At 45.7% G+C, this 20,976-nt stretch overlaps 2 protein-coding genes across 4 annotated transcripts; one reads left to right on the forward strand and one right to left on the reverse strand.

Moving 5' to 3' along the window:
• Positions 1-2,763: 2,763 nt before the first annotated feature.
• Positions 2,764-5,853, reverse strand: tex47 (testis expressed 47). The gene is made up of 7 exons (XM_030098779.1): positions 5,815-5,853; positions 4,624-4,696; positions 3,649-3,752; positions 3,502-3,566; positions 3,177-3,252; positions 2,973-3,110; positions 2,764-2,907 (listed from the first exon to the last, which is right to left on the reverse strand). The coding sequence occupies exons 1-7, from the start codon at positions 5,851-5,853 to the stop codon at positions 2,764-2,766; spliced, it is 639 nt and encodes a 212-aa protein (XP_029954639.1).
• Positions 5,854-8,331: 2,478 nt separating this feature from the next.
• Positions 8,332-18,421, forward strand: LOC115393631 (nuclear distribution protein nudE-like 1-B). 3 transcript variants are annotated; one of them, XM_030098725.1, is made up of 9 exons: positions 8,332-8,380; positions 10,149-10,245; positions 11,013-11,166; positions 12,931-13,079; positions 13,986-14,122; positions 14,662-14,835; positions 14,978-15,072; positions 15,273-15,418; positions 16,813-18,421. In XM_030098725.1, exons 2-9 carry the CDS (start codon positions 10,160-10,162, stop codon positions 16,904-16,906), a joined length of 1,035 nt encoding a protein of 344 aa, XP_029954585.1. In that variant the 5' UTR covers positions 8,332-8,380; positions 10,149-10,159; the 3' UTR covers positions 16,907-18,421. The 3 variants fall into 3 exon arrangements, with proteins under 3 accessions (XP_029954585.1, XP_029954587.1, XP_029954586.1); XM_030098727.1 differs by having other exon boundaries at positions 16,816-18,421; XM_030098726.1 differs by lacking the exon at positions 8,332-8,380 and adding an exon at positions 8,532-8,538.
• The last annotated feature ends 2,555 nt before the right edge of the window (positions 18,422-20,976 follow it).

Genomic DNA, 20,976 nt, shown 5'->3' on the forward strand with positions numbered 1-20,976 from the left:
TAAATACTGACAGCAGAGGAATTCATTCAAATATATAGATAGAGATATATATACATATATAAATATAAATAATGTTTTGAAGACTCTAAAAGATGATTAATGCTATACTGTACTACTAACATCAGAACATTGCTGGTTCTAGCACAATAAATCCACTTCACCAATCCAACTTTGCACAGAGAAAACTTCACTTGGATTGAAGTTTTATTTTTCAAAATACAAGCAGCAGAGTCTGTACATGACCCTTGACCCCTGCTTTCAGCTTTTAACAGCAAAACACCTTGTTTTTGTGTCTGTGGGACTTTAATTTGAAAAACCTTTGGTTTGGTTTTTTCCCGCCGTGTTCGGATGGGAGATCTATATCTCTGAATGGACACATTTTTGTTAATTTAACACGACAAAAGTAGATATTATTGCATTAAATGTTAAAGAAATCTGGTCATTGTCAACATATTGACACTAAAAACAAGAAATAGACCATTTATTTTGAAAATGCCTTCCGTAATTGAACTCTTATTTTGAAGACAGCATGAATTTGTCACTGTGGTTGAGTATTTAGGAGAGGAAGCTGTGCTGAGGGGAAAAGGTCTTTGTCTCGTCTCCGTCCGGCCATCAGGATGTGCGGCTCTTGGTTTTGTACTGAGGGGTTTCAGATTAAGTCTCGTACAGAGTAATCAGTCAAACTCCACTTTATTGAGAACAGCCGTGTCGAGCAGAGACGACCGGGGAGAGAATCTCCACTGGAATCAAACCCAGGGCCTTTTTTCTACCGGAGTAGCTGGAAAGTACCGACGACGGCTGATGTTCCCCTCGTGGTGAAGGCAGAGTGTGTGTGTGTGAGTTTGAGTGGACCTCGTCTTGTGCGTCTCAGCGGAATGCTTTTTAACCACGCCTCTGAAAATGGTCTCATTTTAGTCCTTTATCAATGTGCTTGTATTTATTATTATTTTACTTTTTTCTAAATGAGCAGATCAATCTCTGTGGCGAGAAGAAGCATTGAACTCTTCTTTTTCTCCGTTAAACCCCCCCTTAAACGTTGCCGAGGGTTTGTTTGATTCGCTGACCCTCGGCAGGTTTCTCCACAGCAGATCAGAAAAGCACATCCAAGCAGAGATCACCATGTGCAAAAACAGAAAAGAGCACAGTTTCCAGAGAAATGCTGTGAGAAAAGCTCTTCCCTGCTGCAGCTCTAAGCTCCTCTTCTACTCTTGTCTTTCGCTTCAGTTTAATTTCATTCACAATGGGGCCAAAATAAAAAGGGAAAAGAAAACTTTCTGGACTGAAACATCTCTGTGTCAAGCTGTAGAGATGCTGTGGACTCTGACGTTTGGAGAAAAAGAGGAAATGCCTTCTTTTGGAAACGCTCTCTCTCTCTCTCAGTCACCCAGGTGGAACACAGTGTAAGATAGAGAAAAAAGAAAAGAAAACAATCCTCATCCGAATGTTGAAACTATTAAAAAGTTTTGTTTTTTTTATTACCTTGATGTTCTGTGGTTTTCTTTGTTTTCTTGAAGATCTAAACTCTACAATCCCAAAATGTTCCCAAAAGAACATTTAAATGACCTCAAACACTATGAAGTGGCTTTAAATTTAAAACGTCTCTCTGAAACACACAGTAGTCTGGATCTGAGTGCAAAAATGTACAAATATGCCAAAATACGTCTATATGTCAGTTTAATGTTCCCAGAGCAGTTAGCAGGACAGACGTCTGTTCTGAAGGAAACAGGACGGCGTTTCATTCTGAACTAAACCTTTCCGAACATCCTCTTCTTCTGTGGTGTGCTATACGGCGTGTGTTCGATCCTTCTGCTGCCTGAAGGTGTTTTTTCTCCAGAGCTGTGAGCTGAAGGCTGCTGTCCGAAAACCAGAAGGTTGACGGATCATCGAGTCCTGAAAGCATCAAAACAACACAGCGAGAGAATTACTGAGAAGGAGCGACTCACCTGAAGGTCCGCCTGGGAGGAGCCCTGACCCGTGAGGCCAGACCAGACCAGACCAGACCAGACCAGACCAGACCAGACCAGAACAGACCAGAACAGACCAGACTAGACTAGACTAGACCAGAAGCTCTGGAGCAGTTCTGAGCTCTGGGGCTGGTCTACATACCAGAACCTGTGCTGGTATGTGAACTGTGACACTTCCTGTCAGAACCGGATCAGACCAGACAGAACGACCTTCACCCCCAGGCAGAACGACCTTCACCCCCAGGCAGAACGACCTTCATCTCCAGACGGAGCGACCTTCACCCCCAAACGGAGCGACCTTCACCCCCAGGCAGAACGACCTTCACCCCCAAACGGAGCGACCTTCACCCCCAGGCAGAACGACCTTCACCCCCAGACGGCGCGACCTTCACCCCCAGACGGAACGACCTTCACCCCCAGAGAGAGCGACCTTCACCCCAGACGGAGCGACCTTCACCCCCAGACGGAGCGACCTTCACCCCCAGACGGAACGACCTTCACCCCCAGACGGAACGACCTTCACCCCCAGACGGAGCGACCTTCACCCCCAGACAGAGCGACCTTCACCCCAGACGGCGCGACCTTCACCCCCAGACGGAGCGACCTTCATCCCCTCCTGTCCCGAGGAGCCCTTTCTGTCCCCCACCCTGCTGGAGTCCGGCTCTGGTTCCGCCCCTCATGGACACTGACCACCGCTCAGCGGAGACTCGCTGTGACTTCCTGCCTGTTGACGTCGTTGCTCTGACGTGATCCCGGAGTGAAGAGCAGCTGGTCGGAGTTATTGATCACCTGGGCGGAGCTACAGGCTGATGTGCGGCGGCGAGGCGTACATGTCCAGATGTTGCCGTGGACTCTGGAGTTGGTCTCGATCCAGAAGCTTCTCCAGGATCTGCTGAGGGACGGCCAGCTCCGGGCTCTGGTCCAGCACCGAGCCGGGCAGAGGCTGGAACCGGAGAAGACGTGACGCTCTCGGGCTTCAGAAGAAGAACAGTCACATCAGAAACTCACCTTCTGGGAAATCTCAAGCTCCGCGCTCAGCTTCTGCAACGCCGACAGGACGCCGCAAACCAGAGTCTCCGTGCTGTCCTCGTCCTCCTCGGGTCTCTTCACCGCGGCGTCTCCCACCACCTGACCAGCATCCAACACCTCCACCCAACGCCATCCGGTGAGACTGACGGGCCACGACACAACCTGCTGGAGCAGGCGCCTCACCTTGAAGCTCCACTGCTGGAACAGCCGCTCCGGAGGGTTATGGGCCACGAAGACGACCTTCACGTCCAGCAGGACGCTGAAACCAGAGGAACAAACAGCCGCACCAGCGTGGAGACGTTTACAGCTGAATTCATGGCAGAGAGTCGCTCTGTGGCTCCACCGTCTCCACGGCGACGGCCTCCGCCTTTAGAGATCCAGACTCTGTGGTTTCCTCACCACCATTATTATTTATTCTACTCCTGGAGCCCCTCAGCCTCTCGAGGAGAAACACCAAGCGACCTTTGACCTTTGGAAACGTGTCTCGGTGTGGTTCAGCCGTGTTTACCTGTCTTTTTGCTGTTGCAGCTCTGTGACGTCTCTCAGAACAGACATGAGGATTTCCCTGGTCGACTGTCAAGAGAAAAGACGCGCAGTGAGAAGCAGCCTCCGTCTTCCAGCTGTTCGCGGTGAAATGACTGAATGACTGACGCACTTCGACAACCTGCAGCAGGCAGGAGGGATAAATCAGCAGCAGGCCTGTGACGTGGGCCCCAACCTGCTGTTTGCTCAACTGGAAGATGAGGTTTTCATAATGAGCTGTGGGGGGAAGAACATGAAGAGCTGGTCAGACACAGCTTCAGCTGTCCTGCTTCCCTCCGTCCGTCCAGACGTCTGACGTGACGGATGGAAAAGACAGGAAGAATCAAATGTCCATAAAAACAAGTGTTTCAACATTTGTGTGTGAACAGAAACAGAGAAAATAACAATACTGTCAGTGCTTTCAAGGCCTGTTCATTTAGGATTTAAAAAAGCTGAGATAACTTGAGCGAAGCTAACTCCAGCAGAGATGAGTAGAAGTGATCTTGAAACCACTGCTCTCCTCACAGCCTCTTCGATCAGGATCAATCAAGTGATTCTGCCTTGAAATAAGTTCTGATAAATGAAGATCACATGACCTCTGAAGGTTAAACTGAACTGAGAGAATCTTGTGAAGGTCCTATCAGTACTAAGGGTGAGAACAGCTAAACTAGGCTCAGCTGAGGGAAGTTGGGCTAAACTAAGTCACGACAAACTGAGTTAGTTTGAAAGTATTTTACTGGCCTGAGGGGAAAAAAAAACACCGGCTGCATGAAGTGATTGAACTTTAATATTAAAGAGGAATGGCTTCAGGTAACATCACTTAAGTTAAGCTAATGATCCTGAATGAAGAGATGCACTGAGTTAAGCTAAGCTGAGTTAGAAGGGAAGATTAAGTCAAGTTCATTTAAAACGTTAGTTTTATTTACAGAACTGTGTGACGTTGAATCATATCAGTGAAGAAGATGAATTACTGAAATATTCTTCTCTGATGAAATTCTGCTAGAGAGCAGTGACTGTTTTAAAGAAGCGAGCTGAGACGGCTCTGCCCTGAGGGAGATGTGATGAACCCTGAGCTGATCGGCTGATCAGCTGATCGGCGCTGGCTCACCTCCCAGCTCTGTCCTGTCAGCAGCTTCGCCGGGGAGCCGAGCGGCCATGATGAGCCGCTGCAGGACCGTCTTCTGTGGAGACAGAGACAGAGGAGGGACTGGAGAGGCCGCAGAGAGACGCCTCAGAGTCTCTGCTTCTTCACCAGAGGGACGGCCTCCTCTTCACACAGGGGTCAACAGGTCAAACCAAACTGAACACAAACCGGCTCTGCAAACAGCTCCTTCCTCTGTGCCATGAGGTGATGAAACAAACTGGTCCCGGCTTCCTCTTCCCTCTCCTCTGGCCTCAGCAGATCCACTTTCTCCATCTGCTTTTCTCTTCGCTCCTCTTCCAGAGTCTGAGCGAAGCTCTCAGTGTTTATCGGAGCCGATATCCTGGAGACCTATTGTTCCTCCAGAGCTATAAAACTCAACCTGCTGCTGTGTGGTGCTGCAGCCACACTCAGCAGCCAATCACACAGCAGGAAGGCTTTCTAGTCCAGGTGATGGGAGCCAATAGGAAGAGGACAGAGCTCCCAGGAGTCAGAGGTTCATATGTCTGCCTCCATGATGAAAACAACCTCAAGTCTTATTATTTTTCCAGGTGAAAAAATACATTTATTCTATTCTTTTTAGTATTTTTTTACTTCCTCGTGTAGTTTTGTATTTGGAGGAAAAACATTTGTAGCTTTATGACCCATAATTTTAACTTTTTACAGTAAAATCTTGATCTATTTCTGATCTTTTTATTTCTAAATCATGCATTTGACATGACTGTCCTCGATTTTACAAGATTTTCTATATTTTACTTTATTTCTTGGAGATGTTATGAATGTTTTTATAAAATTATTAGACTTTAAAATTTTTTCAGTTCATTTTGGATTCCAAAAGTTTTTTTTAAACAGCAGGAAAAAGGTTAAATTCTTGGTCATTTATCCAGGAGCTCTTTCACCTTCACTGTGGTTTCTGTCTGTTTTCACTGAATTAGAGTTTTGTTTTCTTGTTTGTTAAATGAATATTAATGGGACATCATTTCAGAAGGGAGAAATTCGCTTTTAGACTCAGACTCTAGGATAAATACTATTTATGTATTTCACACAGTTATGCCTGCAGTCCTGTTCAGTTAATCGTTATTTCCTGATTACCGACTGGACCGTTTCTCATCCGTTAAAATCCTTTATCGTCGCTCTTTTACAGCCAGGAGCACAAACCTCTCTCATTCTGCCGTGAGCCACGTGAAACAGCGACATTCTGTCTGTTTCTTCCTCCTGTGAGTCCAGAGTTTTTAATCCAGTCCTCGGCGGCGGGTGGAGGTGCGTCGTTACCATGGCAACGCGACGCGTCCTCTGCACGCGCCCACCTCCGCCGCCGAAAGGGAAGCCAATGCGGAAGTGCAGAAAGTATGCCATATGTTAAATTCCAACAAATATTTCACAGTGATATGTTTAATAGATACATTTTAATAATCACATACACTTTGAAACGGTGATTCGGTTTATTTTTTATTTTTATTTTTATGCTTATGTGAGTTTACTAAAACTATACAATGAACATTCATATAATTTTGGAATATTACAGTATAAATACAACAACAATAACATCAGTAGTTAGTTCAGTTCAGTTCAGTTTATTTTGGACAAAGAAAACAGTTGAAAATAAAAAAAGGTTCAAGTTACAAGAATTTTAATTATGATTTTCTCAACCTGTCATTTAAACATATCAGTACTTGCTTATAACATTTACATACAAATTAAATATATGCATAAATATAAAATGCATAACTTTTATCACCTTGCTGTCTTGTGCAACATGGATTGTCAGCATCCAAATAGGCTACATGATTTCTGGATCATCTATTTATTTAACTTTATTACTGTAAATATGAATTATAAAGTACAGAAAGAAGAAAACTGGTGGCTGAACACTCACACAGAGACTTCTCTATTCTTTCTCTCATTATTAATGTTCCCCTTTCAGTTTGTTCAATATGTAAGACACAATACAGGATGAAGCATTTCATGTTGAAGAAGACGTTTTCACTAAGGCTAGAAAACAAAAACCAAGCTGTGAAATTGAAATAATTTTGTCTTCCAATTTTATTCAATCTTAAAGCAAAGACTGCAGGAAAAGTAGCCACAATTAAAGCCTGAAGGTGATTTAAATTCAACATAATACATGATCTTCCTGTGTCTTAAATGAATGCACAGCTTGAATTATGTCTTTGGGGACGTAGGCTGTACCTCCACCTGTCCTGTATTCTTGTCCCCTCATTCATATCCCTGTTTCAGTTTCCCAATGAGCAGAGGTGTCACGAAAGTACTTTCCCATGTCATGTTTTTGTTGTGCCCTGTCAGTTAACAAAGGGCTGGGCTGATTAGAATCACCTGCAACAAACAGTTCTGGGCCCAGGTGATCACAATCAGCCCAGCTCTTCGAGAACTGACTGGGTACATGGAAAACATGGCATGGGAAAGTACTTTCTTGACACCTCTGCCAATGAGTAACGTGAGCCAGAGTGACTATATGAGAATGGAGCTTTTTCCCAGGAGCCTAAGAACTGTAGGGGCAAGGGTAGGGAAGACAAAAAGTCAAATATCAAAATAGATGTTGCTTTGTTATCTTTTCCTCTGGTATTGCTGTGGGTGTGAAATTAATGACTGTGGTTTTTTTTTATTGTTTGACATGTCAATAAATCGTTCAAATAAAAAAACTGAACGTAAACCATAGACGTAAACTGAGGTGAAAATAACCAAGTGGCTGCGAGCTGAGAGCCTCTCTTCCCAGGGCAGTAGATGGCGCCAACCGCTTTCAAACTGAAGAAGAAGAAGAGAAGACTCTCTTCTGATTGGTCTCTTCCTCCTGTGACGTCATGGTAATTGTACAGTTTCCGGTTTCACCAGGTCGCAGTTGGTAGCCGCGCCGCTGCTCTTCTCACTAATATTAACTTATTTTGTTGAGTCTTTACAGCTCAAACTGCGCTGTGATTCACAGGCTGCTTGTTGTAGCTTGTTCAGCAGAAAGCAGCAGCTTCACCCGCCCTCGACAAAGCCTCTTTTTCACTGTTTGAGGTCGCTCGCTAGCTTAGCTTAGCATTAGCCTCGCTGATGGCGTCTCCATCGCCTCCTCCTACTTTAGTTTCTTTCTCCTGCATGTCCCTCCGTCTGTCTGACGGTGTGAAGGAAGCGTTGCTCTCAGCCCCTGAGGTCTTCTGTCCATCACCCCTGTTCACGTATTAAACAGCTTTTCCCCGTTCAGCCGTTCATCCCCTGAAAAGCCACAGTTCGGCGTCCACAGCTAACGTTGCTGTTTGAGGTCCACTCTGGTCCTGAACCTGCAGAGTGTCCACGAAGCCCCGAAGTGTTAGGGCTGTGGGAGAAAATGTATTATGTTCATCAATTATATGATCGTTTTCATGCTTTTTACACGTTTCTTATCATTAAAAAAATGCCATTCTCAATATGTGCCACCAGGCGGTGCTGTTTCACTGCGTGTTATGCGCAGAATCTGCGCAGTGATGAAGCTCCTGAGTACAAAACAGAGGAAACCCAAACCTTTTTTAAAGATTTTTTTAAATCTCATTTTTCTTTTATTTCCCATTTACTTGTTTTGTTTTCGGACTATTATCGAATATATATTTTTTTCACATTATTATTTTGCTTCTGTATTTATTGTGTGTGCGCGTGCGTGTGCGTGTTGCGGGTGTGAACGCCCAGCAGAACTCAGATCATCATCAGCAGCAGCTGTGAGGACCATGGAGGGATAAACACCGATGTCCAGGTTCGCCTTCCTTCGTTTATCCTCCATCGTTTTCATTTCAGGGGATCGCTCACACACGGGACGTTGTTGTTGCTGATCTCCGCTCCTCGGTTCATTCCGGTTGCATGTTTTCATATTTGACAGCTGAGCTTCATCATCCTCATCCTCATCCTCATCACGTGAGGTTCGGCCGATGATCCGTGTTTTATTTTGGAAATCACACCTTTCTGAGCAGGTTTAAAGGGCTTTCTTCGCATCACTTGGTGGATTTTTAGCTGCTCTCCTCCCTGCAGGCGCTGGTTGTGATTTTTAACACATGATCAGATCAACAGGGTCGTTTTATTCCCGCTGTGCATGAAAACCCACATTTCTGAGCAGTGAAGGCGCGTGACCGCCTCAAAGCCTGCCGGGATCATATTAATGAAGAAAAACCTCTTTGTCGTTTTAAAACGTGGAATAACGTTTTCGTCTGTGTGGGATACTGTCCTGGTTCAAAGCAGCTCTCCGTCGGGAGAAATGGCTTGTCGACCTGATTTCCTCTCTGGACTCCAGCATGTTGGACATGAAGCGCTTCTGCTGCGCAAATAATAAATCTGTTATTTGCGCAAAGATCTGCCATTCGCGCGTGTTGCGTGGACATAGAATAGAATATAAACTTTATTAATCCCAGAGGGATGTGCTTATATTGACTGCAAGAGGTTTCATGCAATCTTATTTAATTAATTTATGAATTGTTGTGTTTAAAGAGATTTGTGGCATTTCTCACAGTTTTCTAACACTTTCACATCGATTTTACATTTTAATTTGAGCAAATTGTGAGAGGATGAGGGGATCTGAAACTCCCCGTTTCCTCCTTTTCCAGTAAAAGACCAGCAGCTTCTGTTGGTGTCAGTTTTCTTAAGAGATCCGTTTATAGCTTCATCATATTGAATTATTCCTGTTTTTTTTTTTTTTTTTAAGCTCGGTGACAAATAGGCTCCAGTGTGACTAATTCTATTTCCATCTTTATATACACTTCAAAATATGAATGATGTTGCTCCAGAAGATTAAGCAGTAATTCAATAATTCATGAAGCAGGATTCCTTCATTTTAACCCTTTAGTTCAAACACTGTTTTGTGTCATGAAATGTGTTTAAAAAGCATCAAACTGTCCAACAACTGAACCTATTTCACGGTTTGTGGTGTCTAAATGATTGAATACATGCTTTTGAGCGCCATTGGTCCGACTGAATCTAGAAAAGTAGCCTAAATACGACTTTCTGAAAGCGCAGAGCTCATGTTCTTTTCATTTGCTCCAGTTTTAAATGTCCAAAGCTTCGCTCGTGCAGTTTCTCATAGTTTATTTATGATGTTTTCAAGTTAAATGCTTCAATCGGAAGAACTTCAAGTATGCTGAGGGAAAACAAGCAGCTCCAGTGTCTAAAGTTTTCCTAAAAATCAAAGACAAAAGGGATGAAGTTATGAGTTCAGAGGAAATGAAACGTGACGGAGGCCGTCTGGGGCTGGAGCAGCAGGTCTCTGATCTGATCCAGAGTCGTATTGGAAGCCTTGAATCAGACCGAGGATCCGTTTTCTGTGCTGTGTGGTGAATTCGGCCTCCTCTCCGAGCTGCTGGAGGATTCTGGGAGACTTTCTGATGCTTGGTTCCCGGCTGTGGCTTGAATGTTGACTTGTGAGGCTGGTTGGGAGATTTCACATCTTCCTCCGGAAACGATCGACCTGAATATTCACCTCTTTGTAACACACTGCTTTTCATTCCTCTCTGATCATTTCATTCACTTCTTTCTAGATTTGTTTGCCATGGAAATGGATATGATACCAAAATTCTCCTCCAAAGACGAGGAAATTGACTTCTGGAAGGGACTTTCTCTCAAATACAAGAAAAGGTACGTAACTCTTCTGAGTCCAGAACATCAGTCTGATCCAGAGTTTCCCAGCAGACCATCGTGTGGACCATTATTGTCCAGATTAGTCACAGAACAGAAGAGAAGACGCTTTTTCGATTGTGAGTTTAGCGGCCCTAGCGGTGCACGGCGACGTGCATATGGCTGACGGCTCGTTCACAGGATACGGATTGCTGTGCTGCTTGTTTGCCTTCGCTCCCGGCTCCTTATAGATGCTTTGACGGTTGTATTTGTGACATATTAAGCTTTTTTTCCTGAATTTCACAGGATGTATCTCATCCTATGAGTGATCTTCAGTCTGTTTTCTCTGATTATTTCACTGCTGTTCCCGTTATTGATCCTTCAGAGCCGATTTTGATTGATAAATAGTAAATGGGTCAATTATTTTCCTCCGCTTGAGCACTTTACATTGGAGACCGGGCTAGACTGTCTGGTGGGCCGGTTTTGGCCCGTGAACCACGTATTGGACGCTCCTGTTCTGTCTGTGGGCTCCCCGGCTGACCCCGGCCTCCGGTCCTCATCCTGTCATAAAGACCAGCGTGTGTGTATCCGGTGCGCCGAGCTTTAGATCTTTTCTTTCGGCCCAAACGGGCGTCTGGAGTTTCCCCCTGGAGGCTGTTTGACCTCCGACCTGTCCGTCACCGGTCGGGGGTCGAGAGGTGAAATCCCGTCTGGTGCCGTGAGCCGACCTCTGCTCCCAGGCCGTGACCCCTGGTGACCTCAGGCTCACCTGTTCCGTCTGCCCGCAGCTGTCAGGAGGCTCACGAGGAGCTGCTGGAGTTCCAGGAGGGGAGCCGCGAGCTGGAGGCGGAGCTGGAGGCTCAGCTGGGGCAGGCCGAGCACCGCCTGAAGGACCTGCAGTCGGAGAACCAGCGGCTGAAGAACGAGGTGGAGAACCTGAAGGTGAGCCGCTGGACACCGTCGGGCTCTCTGGATCGTTTTCTACAGGAAATCAAAAACTTCTGATGTAAAGAGAAACAGGAAGTCCATGTCTGCTCATGTGTTCATGTCACGACCAGTGCAAAGCATGCTGGGACTGGTCCACTGGCTAATCTGATGATGTTCTCGGTTCCTGTTGCAGTTGGTCTGTTCTCTGAGCGGTGATGCGTTCTCTCAGGACTGAGCACGAGCTCAGAGCAGTAGAACGCAGAACGTTCTCCAGCGTCCAATGAAACGCTTCGGTCTGAGCTCTGGAGGTGACGGGGTCAAACGCTGACCGGTGAACCGGCTCTGAGTGGAGGCGTCTGTGTCCAGTCCGACCTCCAGCCCGGCTCCTAACCCGACCCACTAACAGCTTCCTGTTGTCATGGAAACGATGCTCAGCTGATTGATCAGTGGAGACGAGCTGCAGAGCTGCTGTCTCTCTCCTCGTCCTGCTGGTTGAACTTTGGCTTTTTGAGCCCGTTTCTGGTCGTCTGATCGTCTCCAGGCTGCTGCTGAGCTCCAGAACGTCGTCAGTCAGGTTAGCGTCAGGAACCGCTGAGCAAGGCACCCTCTGGATATTGCTCCGTGGGAATCGGTCCAGAAACGGGCTGCGGGTTCGGATCTTCAGGTCTGCAGCAGCTGGAGGCTTCAGGCGGCGCCTGGGTCTGATTCACCACTCGTCATGAGCGCAGATAAAGGTCAGAGGTCAGGTGTGCCAGAGCTGCTGGGAATAAAGGTCACGCCTCACATCCGCCCTCCTGACCTCCTGACCTCCTGACCTCTTCAGGCCCAGACGACTCTGGAGCAAAGCAGGAGCTGGTAAAGGCTTCTCCTCCTGAACACGATTTCTGAGTTAAACCTGTTTCTTCTTCCTCTTCCACCTCTCCTCTTCCTCTTCCTGCTCTTCTTCCTCCTCTTCCTTCTCCTGTTCCTCTTCTTCCTCGTCCTCTTCCTCCTCCCAATCTTCTTCTTCCTCTTCCCCCTGATCTTCTTCCTCCTCCTCCTCCTTCTCTTCTTCTTCCTCCTCCTCCTCTTCTTCCTCCTCCTCCTCCTTCTCTTCTTCTTCCTCCTTCTTCTCTTCTTCTTCCTCCTCCTCTTCCTCTTCTTCCTCCTCCTGGTTTTCTTCCTCCTCTTCCTCTTCCTCCTCCTCCTCCTGGTCTTCTTCCTCCTCCTCCTCTTCCTCCTCCTCCTTCTCCTCCTCCTCTTCCTCTTCGTCCTCCTCCTCTTCTTCCTCCTTCTCCTCCTCCTCTTCCTCTTCGTCGTCCTCCTCTTCTTCCTCCTTCTCCTCCTCCTCTTCGTCCTCCTCCTCTTCTTCCTCCTTCTCCTCCTCCTCTTCCTCTTCGTCCTCCTCCTCTTCTTCCTCCTTCTCCTCCCCCTCTTCCTCTTCGTCCTTCTCCTCTTCTTACTCCTCCTCCTCTTCCTCTTCTTCCTCCTCCTCCTCCTCCCTCTCCTCCTCCTCTTCCTCTTCTTCCTCCTCCTCCTCCTCCCTCTCCTCCTCCTCTTCCTCTTCTTCCTCCTCCTCCTCCTCCCTCTCCTCCTCCTCTTCCTCTTCTTCCTCCTCCTCCTCCTCCTCCTCCTCTTCCTCTTCTTCCTCCTCCCTCTCCTCTTCCTCTTCCTCTTCCTCCTCCTCCTCCTCCCTCTCCTCCTCCTCTTCCTCTTCTTCCTCCTCCTCCTCCTCCTCCTCCTCCTCCTCCCTCTCCTCCTCTTCCTCCTCCTCTTCCTCCTCCTCCTCCTCCTCCTCAGGAGAAGCTGGAGCAGCAGTACTCTCAGAGCTACAAGCAGATCTCCGGTCTGGAGGACGACCTCGGTCAGACGCGCAGCATCAAGGAGCAGCTGCACAAATACGTGCGGGAGCTGGAGCAGTCCAACGACGACTTGGAACGAGCCAAAAGGTGTGAGAGCGCCCCCTCCAGGCCGGGGGAGGGACGACGGGTCGCAGTCACGGGGACACACAGCTCCCACTCACTGTTCAGTTCACTGCAGACCAGATCAGCAGGAGCGACGGCACGAGGCCCAGTGAGGGAGTAGAGTCACGTCAAGCATCCAACCTAAAAATAAATAAATGCACATGAGCATTTTTTCTAGCAAGATGTTTATTAAAAGTAAAAAAATAAATAATATTTAAATAATAAAAATATATAGAGGTATCTTTTTTATTTAATATTTTCTAGAATATTAAATATCGAATATGTAAACAAAAATAACTTGGATAATAAATAAGAATGATGTATGTAAATGATATGTAATTTAAATAAAAAATGTTCAAATCATGCAATTTTTATTATATTGATCCTTTTACTAAAAACTATTTTAAATCTAAAAAGAAAAATGAAATATTTGTGTTAAATTCGCATTCTGAAAAAATTGAAATAATTACAAATACAGAGTTCACCACTTTTTACAAATTCACTAATTTACTTAATTTAGTATTTTCAAGTTCAAAAAGTTTGTAAAAGTGTAGTTTCTATGAAATCTTTTACAGCATTTGGTCATTGTTAGGATTCAAAACCAGTTTAAAACTGAATTAAATTTAAAGTTTGGTCCTAAATATCCTTGATGAATTTCTCCAGGTTTAAAAATGAATCTGTTGTCTTGGTTAAACTGAACTTCCCTACAGGCATCATTATTTCTGAGTGAAGTATTCAAGTGTTTAAGTATTAAGGATTTTTTTTTACATTGAGTGCACATGTTTTCTAAAATTAGAAAATGCCTCAAACTCAGATCAATTAACTTTGGATTTTAAACTAAAGTCAATGAGTGTGCTTCATGTCCCTGAGGATGCTTGTCGCCGTCTTTAGAGCCACCATCGTGTCTCTGGAGAACTTCGAGCAGCGTCTGAACCAGGCCATCGAGAGGAACGCCTTCCTGGAGAGCGAGCTGGACGAGAAGGAGTCTCTGCTGGTGTCCGTGCAGCGACTGAAGGACGAGGCCAGAGGTGAGGGGCGCCGGAACGCCGCTGGCGGCTGGAGGGCGGGGGTCCAGTACGGGGGTCCAGAGGGGCCAACGACAACGCAACCACGAAGACTCACAATGCAACAGCAAAAAGTCAACGCAACCATGAAAAGACTCAATGCAACAACAATGGAAGCAGACAGCAGGCTTTGTTTCTGGGGACTGTATTTTCTGACGGACTGTTTTGATTGAGGAAGAATGAATCAATGAATCAAAACAGTCCGTCAGAAAATATGGTCGACTCCTTGTTGTGTTGTTACTTGTTGTGTTGTGGCGTTGTTGTTGCATTGTGACATTTCCTGGTGTGTGGGGACTTCTTGTTACGTTGCGGCGTTGCTGTTGCGTTATTGTTGCGTTGTGGCGTTGTTGTGTTGTAGACCAGTGTTGTTGCGTTGTGACGTTGTTGTTGCGTTGTGACGCTGTCGTGGCGTTGTAACATTCCCTGGTGTGTGTGTTGCCGTTGGCCCCTGGGGGCCGCCGGACTGACCCTTCCTCTCGACGCCCCCTGGTGTTTCCCCGCAGACCTGCGGCAGGAGCTGGCCGTCCGGGAGCGACAGGCGGACGTCAGCCGCATGTCGGCGCCCAGCTCGCCCACGCAGGACGGCGTGAAGACGGACTCGGCGGTGCAGGCGTCGCTGTCGCTGCCCGCCACGCCGCTCAGCAAGGGCCTGGACAACGCCTTCGCCAACCCCACAGGTAGGAGGAGACGGGACCTGCTGAGGGCGGTTCCACCTGGAAGCACATCAGACCGCGGACTGCGCTGGACCTGGACCTGGACCTGGACCTGGACCTGGACCTGAAGGCTCTTTCTCTTTGCCGTTTCTTCTCTTCTCTCCAGTCCTTTCTAACGGCTACGGCAGTAACTCCCCCCTCACTCCCTCGGCCAGGATCTCGGCCCTCAACATCGTCAGTGACCTGCTGAGGAAGGTCGGGGTGAGTCTCTGCTTCCTGTTTCAGGGTTCCGGTCTAAAGTTTCTGCCCCAGATCTCGTCTCATCCGCAGCCTGATGGGGCGGCCATGTTGGAAAACGCTCTGGCGCCGAGTGACTAAAGCCTGACCGCCCTTGTTGCAGGAAGTCCCTGTGTTTTTCCTCATCCTCATCCTCCTCTTCCTCACCTGTCATCTCCCCTCAGGCTCTGGAGTCGAAGCTCGCCGCCTGCAGGAACTTCGCCAAAGACCAGAAAGCGAGGAAGGCGTTCGCTCTGGACAACAGCAACGCGCTGAACGCCAACACCAGCAGCTACCGGCCGGCGCTGCACAACGCCTACTTCGACACAGCGTGAGTCAAACTATGACCGTTTCACCGTTTCTTCCCACTATCAGTCACACTTTACTGTTGTTTGGTGACTTTAGTGAAAAAATGATCTTTATCATAGAGTGAACCTCTGCTGGCCTCTCTTTAAGTTAAAAAATAAATTAATTAATTCATGATAAAAACTTACCGGTTAAGATAAAAACCTTCAAGCTGTGAAGTCAGTGTTTCAAAGATCAGTGTAGCTTCAGCATTTTCTGACAGTCAGGTCTAATCCAGAAGATCCGGTCCTGTCCGGTCGATTCTGTGTTGTGCACGTGAATGTTCAGTGTCTGAGGCGTGTGCACGTTTTTTCCCAGCAGGACTGAGGCGGTCGGATTCCCGGCACTGATTCTGGGTCATTCCAGCTCTTTGGTCTGATTCCAGCATGTTAACACGATCAGATTCCAGTTTTCCTACAAAAAAAACCTTTAAAGTAGGAGAGATGACAAACTGCAGGGTGGTGGTCTTCGTGGTCTTCGTGGTCTTCGTGGTCTTCATGGCCTTCGTGGCCTTCGTGGCCTTTATGGCGTTCGTGGTGTCGTGTCCTTCGTGGTCTTCGTTGTCTGGACTTTCTTGCTAACGCTAAGCTAATCATGAGTAACTGCTTTCGATCCGTTGATTGATCACTGTTGAGTTAAAATAAATGGACAATATGTTGAAATGAAAAGAGCGAAACAGGAAGACGTCGCTGAAACGATCTCTGATCTGGTTTGGAGGAGGTCTGAGGCGGAAGACACACCCGAGGCTTCGTCCGTCTGATTTCAGGGGTCAGAGAAGAAAACAGTCGAACTGAATCTGTTTACAACGTTAAAATCACAGTCAGTTAATCATGTATTGATCAGGAAATTCTGTTTTTACCTTCAAACCAAGATGAAATCCTGACTGATTCACTCGGGAGTCGTAAAGCTCCTCTGAATGTGTGTTATTGTTAGCCTGGCATGCCAGCCTGACCTCATATGTTACACACAGAGACAGTCTGGTACCTGTATCTCCGTGTATCCCTGAGCATGGAGAGACAGTCTGGCGTGCCAGGCTATGTTATTGTTGCAAACAGCCCATTTGAGTGTTTTCAGTTTATGTTTGATAACTGCCTCCAGGAACAGCACCTCTCGGTAAATCAGCCCCAAATTTAGAAAACAACTGAAGCCTGTCGGACAAAAAAAGAAAAGTATCAAATAATCTAAATCGCTGGATGCTCTGCGACAGATGAGCCGGTGTGTTTGAGGCCTGTTCAGCCTCCAGAGGTCTGGATCCATCAGGACTTCTGACTTTCCTGCTTCTTTGGCTTCTTCCGCCTCGTGAACCGAGCCGAGCCTCTTTCTTCACGTTTCACATCGTCCGTGTTGAAGGCAGATTTTCTTCTTCCTCTTCGGTTGCAGCAGGACGGTGAACGGGTTGGAGTCCGGCGGTCTGCGGGCCATCACCGCCCCCCCTGCTGCCTCCTCGCCCGGACTGGTGCCGCTCGCCGTCTGAGCCCCCCCCCCCCCCACGTCTGGGTCCTGCTGTGATTCCGTCTGTATATTTAATGTTTCTGTATCTGCTGTTTGCTCACAAAGACTGAAAATGACCCCTCTTCTCTGTCAGATCACTTCCTCAGAGCACAAAGTCCTCTAGAAAAGGGAAATATGCAAATATCACCAGGTTTCTTCACAGCATACACAAAAGGACTTTTTTTTTAATGAAACTTGTGTTTTTTTTGCTACTTTAATTAGCAATAATGCTCCTGGTGGCTGTTACTGGAGGTGCAGGTTTACGGGACCAGGGTGTGATTCAGACAGAACTAATCGATCAGGGCGGCTTCAGCTGAAGAAAACTGAACCGATTCTGTTTTTATGCTCATTTGAACAGATTCTCACTAATTATAGAGCATCTTCCTCCCTCTAACATCTAGATTATAGAGCATCTTCCTCCCTCTAACATCCAGATTATAGAGCATCTTCCTCCACTACTTCTATATTCAGTAACTGGAAAAATAACCACTACTTGAGTAAATAAGATTCATTGATTCTCAGATTTACTGTCATATTTACAGTAAAGAGACACGTTTTCCCTGTAAGTTACTGTAAGTAACTAGTAACTTAGTTTTACCTGCTGTTTCCTGACATTACACTTTACTATAATCCAGCTGTGAACATATTGAGACAATGACGACGAAATGAAGTCACTTATTTTTCCTCCCCTACTTCAGTCAAAAAGTCACACATTTAAACACTGAATAGCGGTGTGTCACACGCACACACACACACACACACACACACACACACACACACACACTTAAGGACAAGACTCACTGACTGAGAGAAGACATGATAGTTTACGCTAACTCATCGTTACTAGTTACCGTTTAAACTAAAACTAACATTTCACATGTCAATAAAACAGCTTTGAGCACAACATGAGGAAAAAAAGCTTTTAAAGCTTTTTATTTGAAGTAACTCCTTTATTTCTACAAAGAAAAACTATAACTGTAATCACTCTTTAATTAACAAGTTTCCTTCTTTTGTTCTGTCATCTTTCTCTATTAAAAAAATAAATAAAAAAAATACATGTCCCAGGAATGAATTAAAGAATTATGGTTTTTGTGTATTTTTCCTTTAATAGAAATCTAATAGTTGAACTCTGGGCTTAATTTACATTCAAAAACATTTATTTGACCTGCGTGTTTTTTCCTAAATGTAACTCTAACCCGGAGTGGGTCACACCCTGGTGGTAGCAGATGCCCTGAGAAGTGCCCCGCCTGCCCTGCCTGGGGGCATATACCCTGGGAAGTTGCCCCGCCTGCAGTTTGATGAGGAGTCTTTGTGTGAACTGACTGTACAGTATTGGTCATATTGATCGTCTTGGTTTGGAATGATTTTCACAGCAGGTTGTTCAGAAGAAGCACTTTTTCTTTTCCCTTCATGTGCAATACGTTCCGTCTGTCTGTGGGTTTTATTTATTTCAGGTTTCTTTTGTAGCATGTTTCAATAAAAATATGTACTCACTCTGTAATGAAGCTTTGTCGGCTCATTTGTACATTTCTGAAAAGATTTATGGCTGAAACATTAATTATTTTAACTTTTCAAATGTGAAAATCTGCTAATTTCAAAGACTTCCTGTGCCGTTAGTGGGTACATTCTGTGAAGTAATGTTACTTTACCTTTAAACTACAGAAGTGTGGTTTAACATCTAACAGTCAGGACAAAGTCAAAGCAAAACACAGCGTTAGCATTAGCTTATGAGCATTTGAGTAATAATGTGGTTGTTTACAGTACTGATGGAGCAGCAGAGGGCAGGAGGCCTTTATTCTGAAGATGACAGTAGTGGTGGTAAAGCTATAGTAAAGCAATTGATGGGTGAAAATTGACCCTTTTTTTTTTGTTTAGTTTTCACTTTATTTTAGAGGTGAGGCTATAGTAAGACCATCGACTGGTGAAAATTGAAAAAATATTTGTTTTTTGATAATTTTCACTTTACAGCCGAAATGAGCAACTGTGCAGAGATTATGTCCCGCGCTAACGCTCCATTGCTGTGGCACCCCCGCTAGTGCGGCGACATCGTTTGGATCTAAATAACTTCTGAAGGACTCCGAGCTGCACGATGTTTGTCTGAGGGAGTATATGAGCATGACACACCTATAAATAAGGTCCAGGTGTCAAAAAACCGGAGTTGCCCTTTAAGCCTCCTGCAACACCTTAACGCTACTTTATATAGTTCCTTTACTCAGAGTGAGCTTCTAGAGCTGGGGAGGCAGGCGGAGCAGATGTGCAAAGAGGTGACAGTTTATTCTGTTAAAGGTTTTTGATGAATCGATGCAACTTTTGAACATGTTTACAAGATGTTTTCATAGGAAATCCTGCTATTAACGCCATCAATACCAGAAATGATTAATCACGTTCATCTAACAAAATAGACTGTAGCAGCTCACGGTCTGCAGACTGTTGCAGAACTGTGAGTCAGCAATGCAGAACACGTCGTTGAAAAAGAAGGTTGAATCGAGTGAATTTTAATCCCAGAGAGTCAGAAACTGGCCGGACTAATAAAATCAAATGCAAAACAGCACCAGAGTGTTGAAAGTGAATGTGAAATGGTGAGATGAAGGATGGAAGGTGGAAATGAAATGTTCCCAAAAGTCTTCAAGTGCTGCAGATAAAGTCAAAATGATGGGTTGAGTCGGCATTTTAATGTTTACAGTGTCCTGTTCTGTGTGTGTGTGTGTGTGTGTGTGGTTTCATTACAAAAATGGCTAACAGCTCCAGCTAGTAGCCCAACATGAAAACTGCATCATTTTCAGTGTTTCTGTCGTTTCTCACAATATTGCATCATAAATGTGAAACTTTTCTGAAACGAAAACGCTAAATTGATGCGTTTTCACTGGAAAGCTTATGGTGTAAATTACAAAAAGGCCTATTAAAAATTAGCAGTGTTGCAGATAAGTGAAGACGTGGAAATAATGTTCAGATAAAGTGTTCGAATAAATGCTGAATATTGAGTCAAACTCAAGTCTAACTTGAGTCAAAATTTGTAAAATAAAATTCACATGAAGCTGAAAATAAACTGGAAACGATCTAATTAAAACTTGTCAGTTTCTGCAATTTAAGGTGAAATATTGAATTTGCAAACAAAAAGTTGGAATGTCTTTGAAATGGAAAAAAATTACTAACAGCATGAATTTAATTTATGTATCAGTTTTTATTCACAAAAGGCAGATTACATAGACACAATCACAGTGCAGCTGGACAGTAAAAAAACACAACCCCAAGAGGATTGTGCCAGGAGAAGCAGCATGAGCTAGAGACGACCACAGCGGAACCTAGCAACCATTACCATGGCGATGGAAGTGCTCTCAGCTGACTTTGATGTCTTTAGCTTTCATGTCTACTGTTTACCCAGCGGTGTTGGACTCTGTTGTCACTCTTGTATCGAGTCACCGGAGAAGCAGCGAGCAGAGCGACAGAGAGCGAAGCAGCGAGCGACAGAGAGCAGAGAAGAGTTAGAATCCAAAAGAATCCAACAGTTCCATTTTGTTTGAGAAACACGTTTGAGATATGACAGAATATCAGCATCCGAAAGGTAGAGGAAAATTTACCAAGAACCCTCGCGGGTTTGAAGGAATTCCTCCGGAACTTTTAAGCATGCGCGCTCATATCGACGAGCTCCTCGCGACACTGAAAGACCGCGAAATGACGATTCTGCAGTTGAAGAATGAACTGAGGGAGAGCACGCAGAAATCTGTGGATGTTCCTGAAGTTCAGAGGAAACAGCAGGAGAGTCAACACAGCTCAGACAAGTCAGTGGAGGAAGACCACAGGTTGACTGCAGTGTTGCCGGAGCAGAAAGAAAAGACGGGCAGGGCAGAGGCAGCGAGCCTCAGCCAGCAGCACAGCAGAGACCTGCAAAGAGACGTGACCGAACTGAAGGGGAGGATTACAGACTCAGGCCATATTGTGTCCAGTTATATGACAGAAAATGGGAGACTGGCAGAAAAACAGGGTCGTCGGGGTGGAGGAAGATTTACCAAAAACAGCCGCTGGTATAAAGGAAACCCTCCTGAGTTTTCAGAC

Source organism: Salarias fasciatus, chromosome 8 (genome assembly GCF_902148845.1).
Source record: "Salarias fasciatus chromosome 8, fSalaFa1.1, whole genome shotgun sequence".
In the NCBI taxonomy this organism is placed as follows: Eukaryota; Metazoa; Chordata; class Actinopteri; order Blenniiformes; family Blenniidae; genus Salarias; species Salarias fasciatus.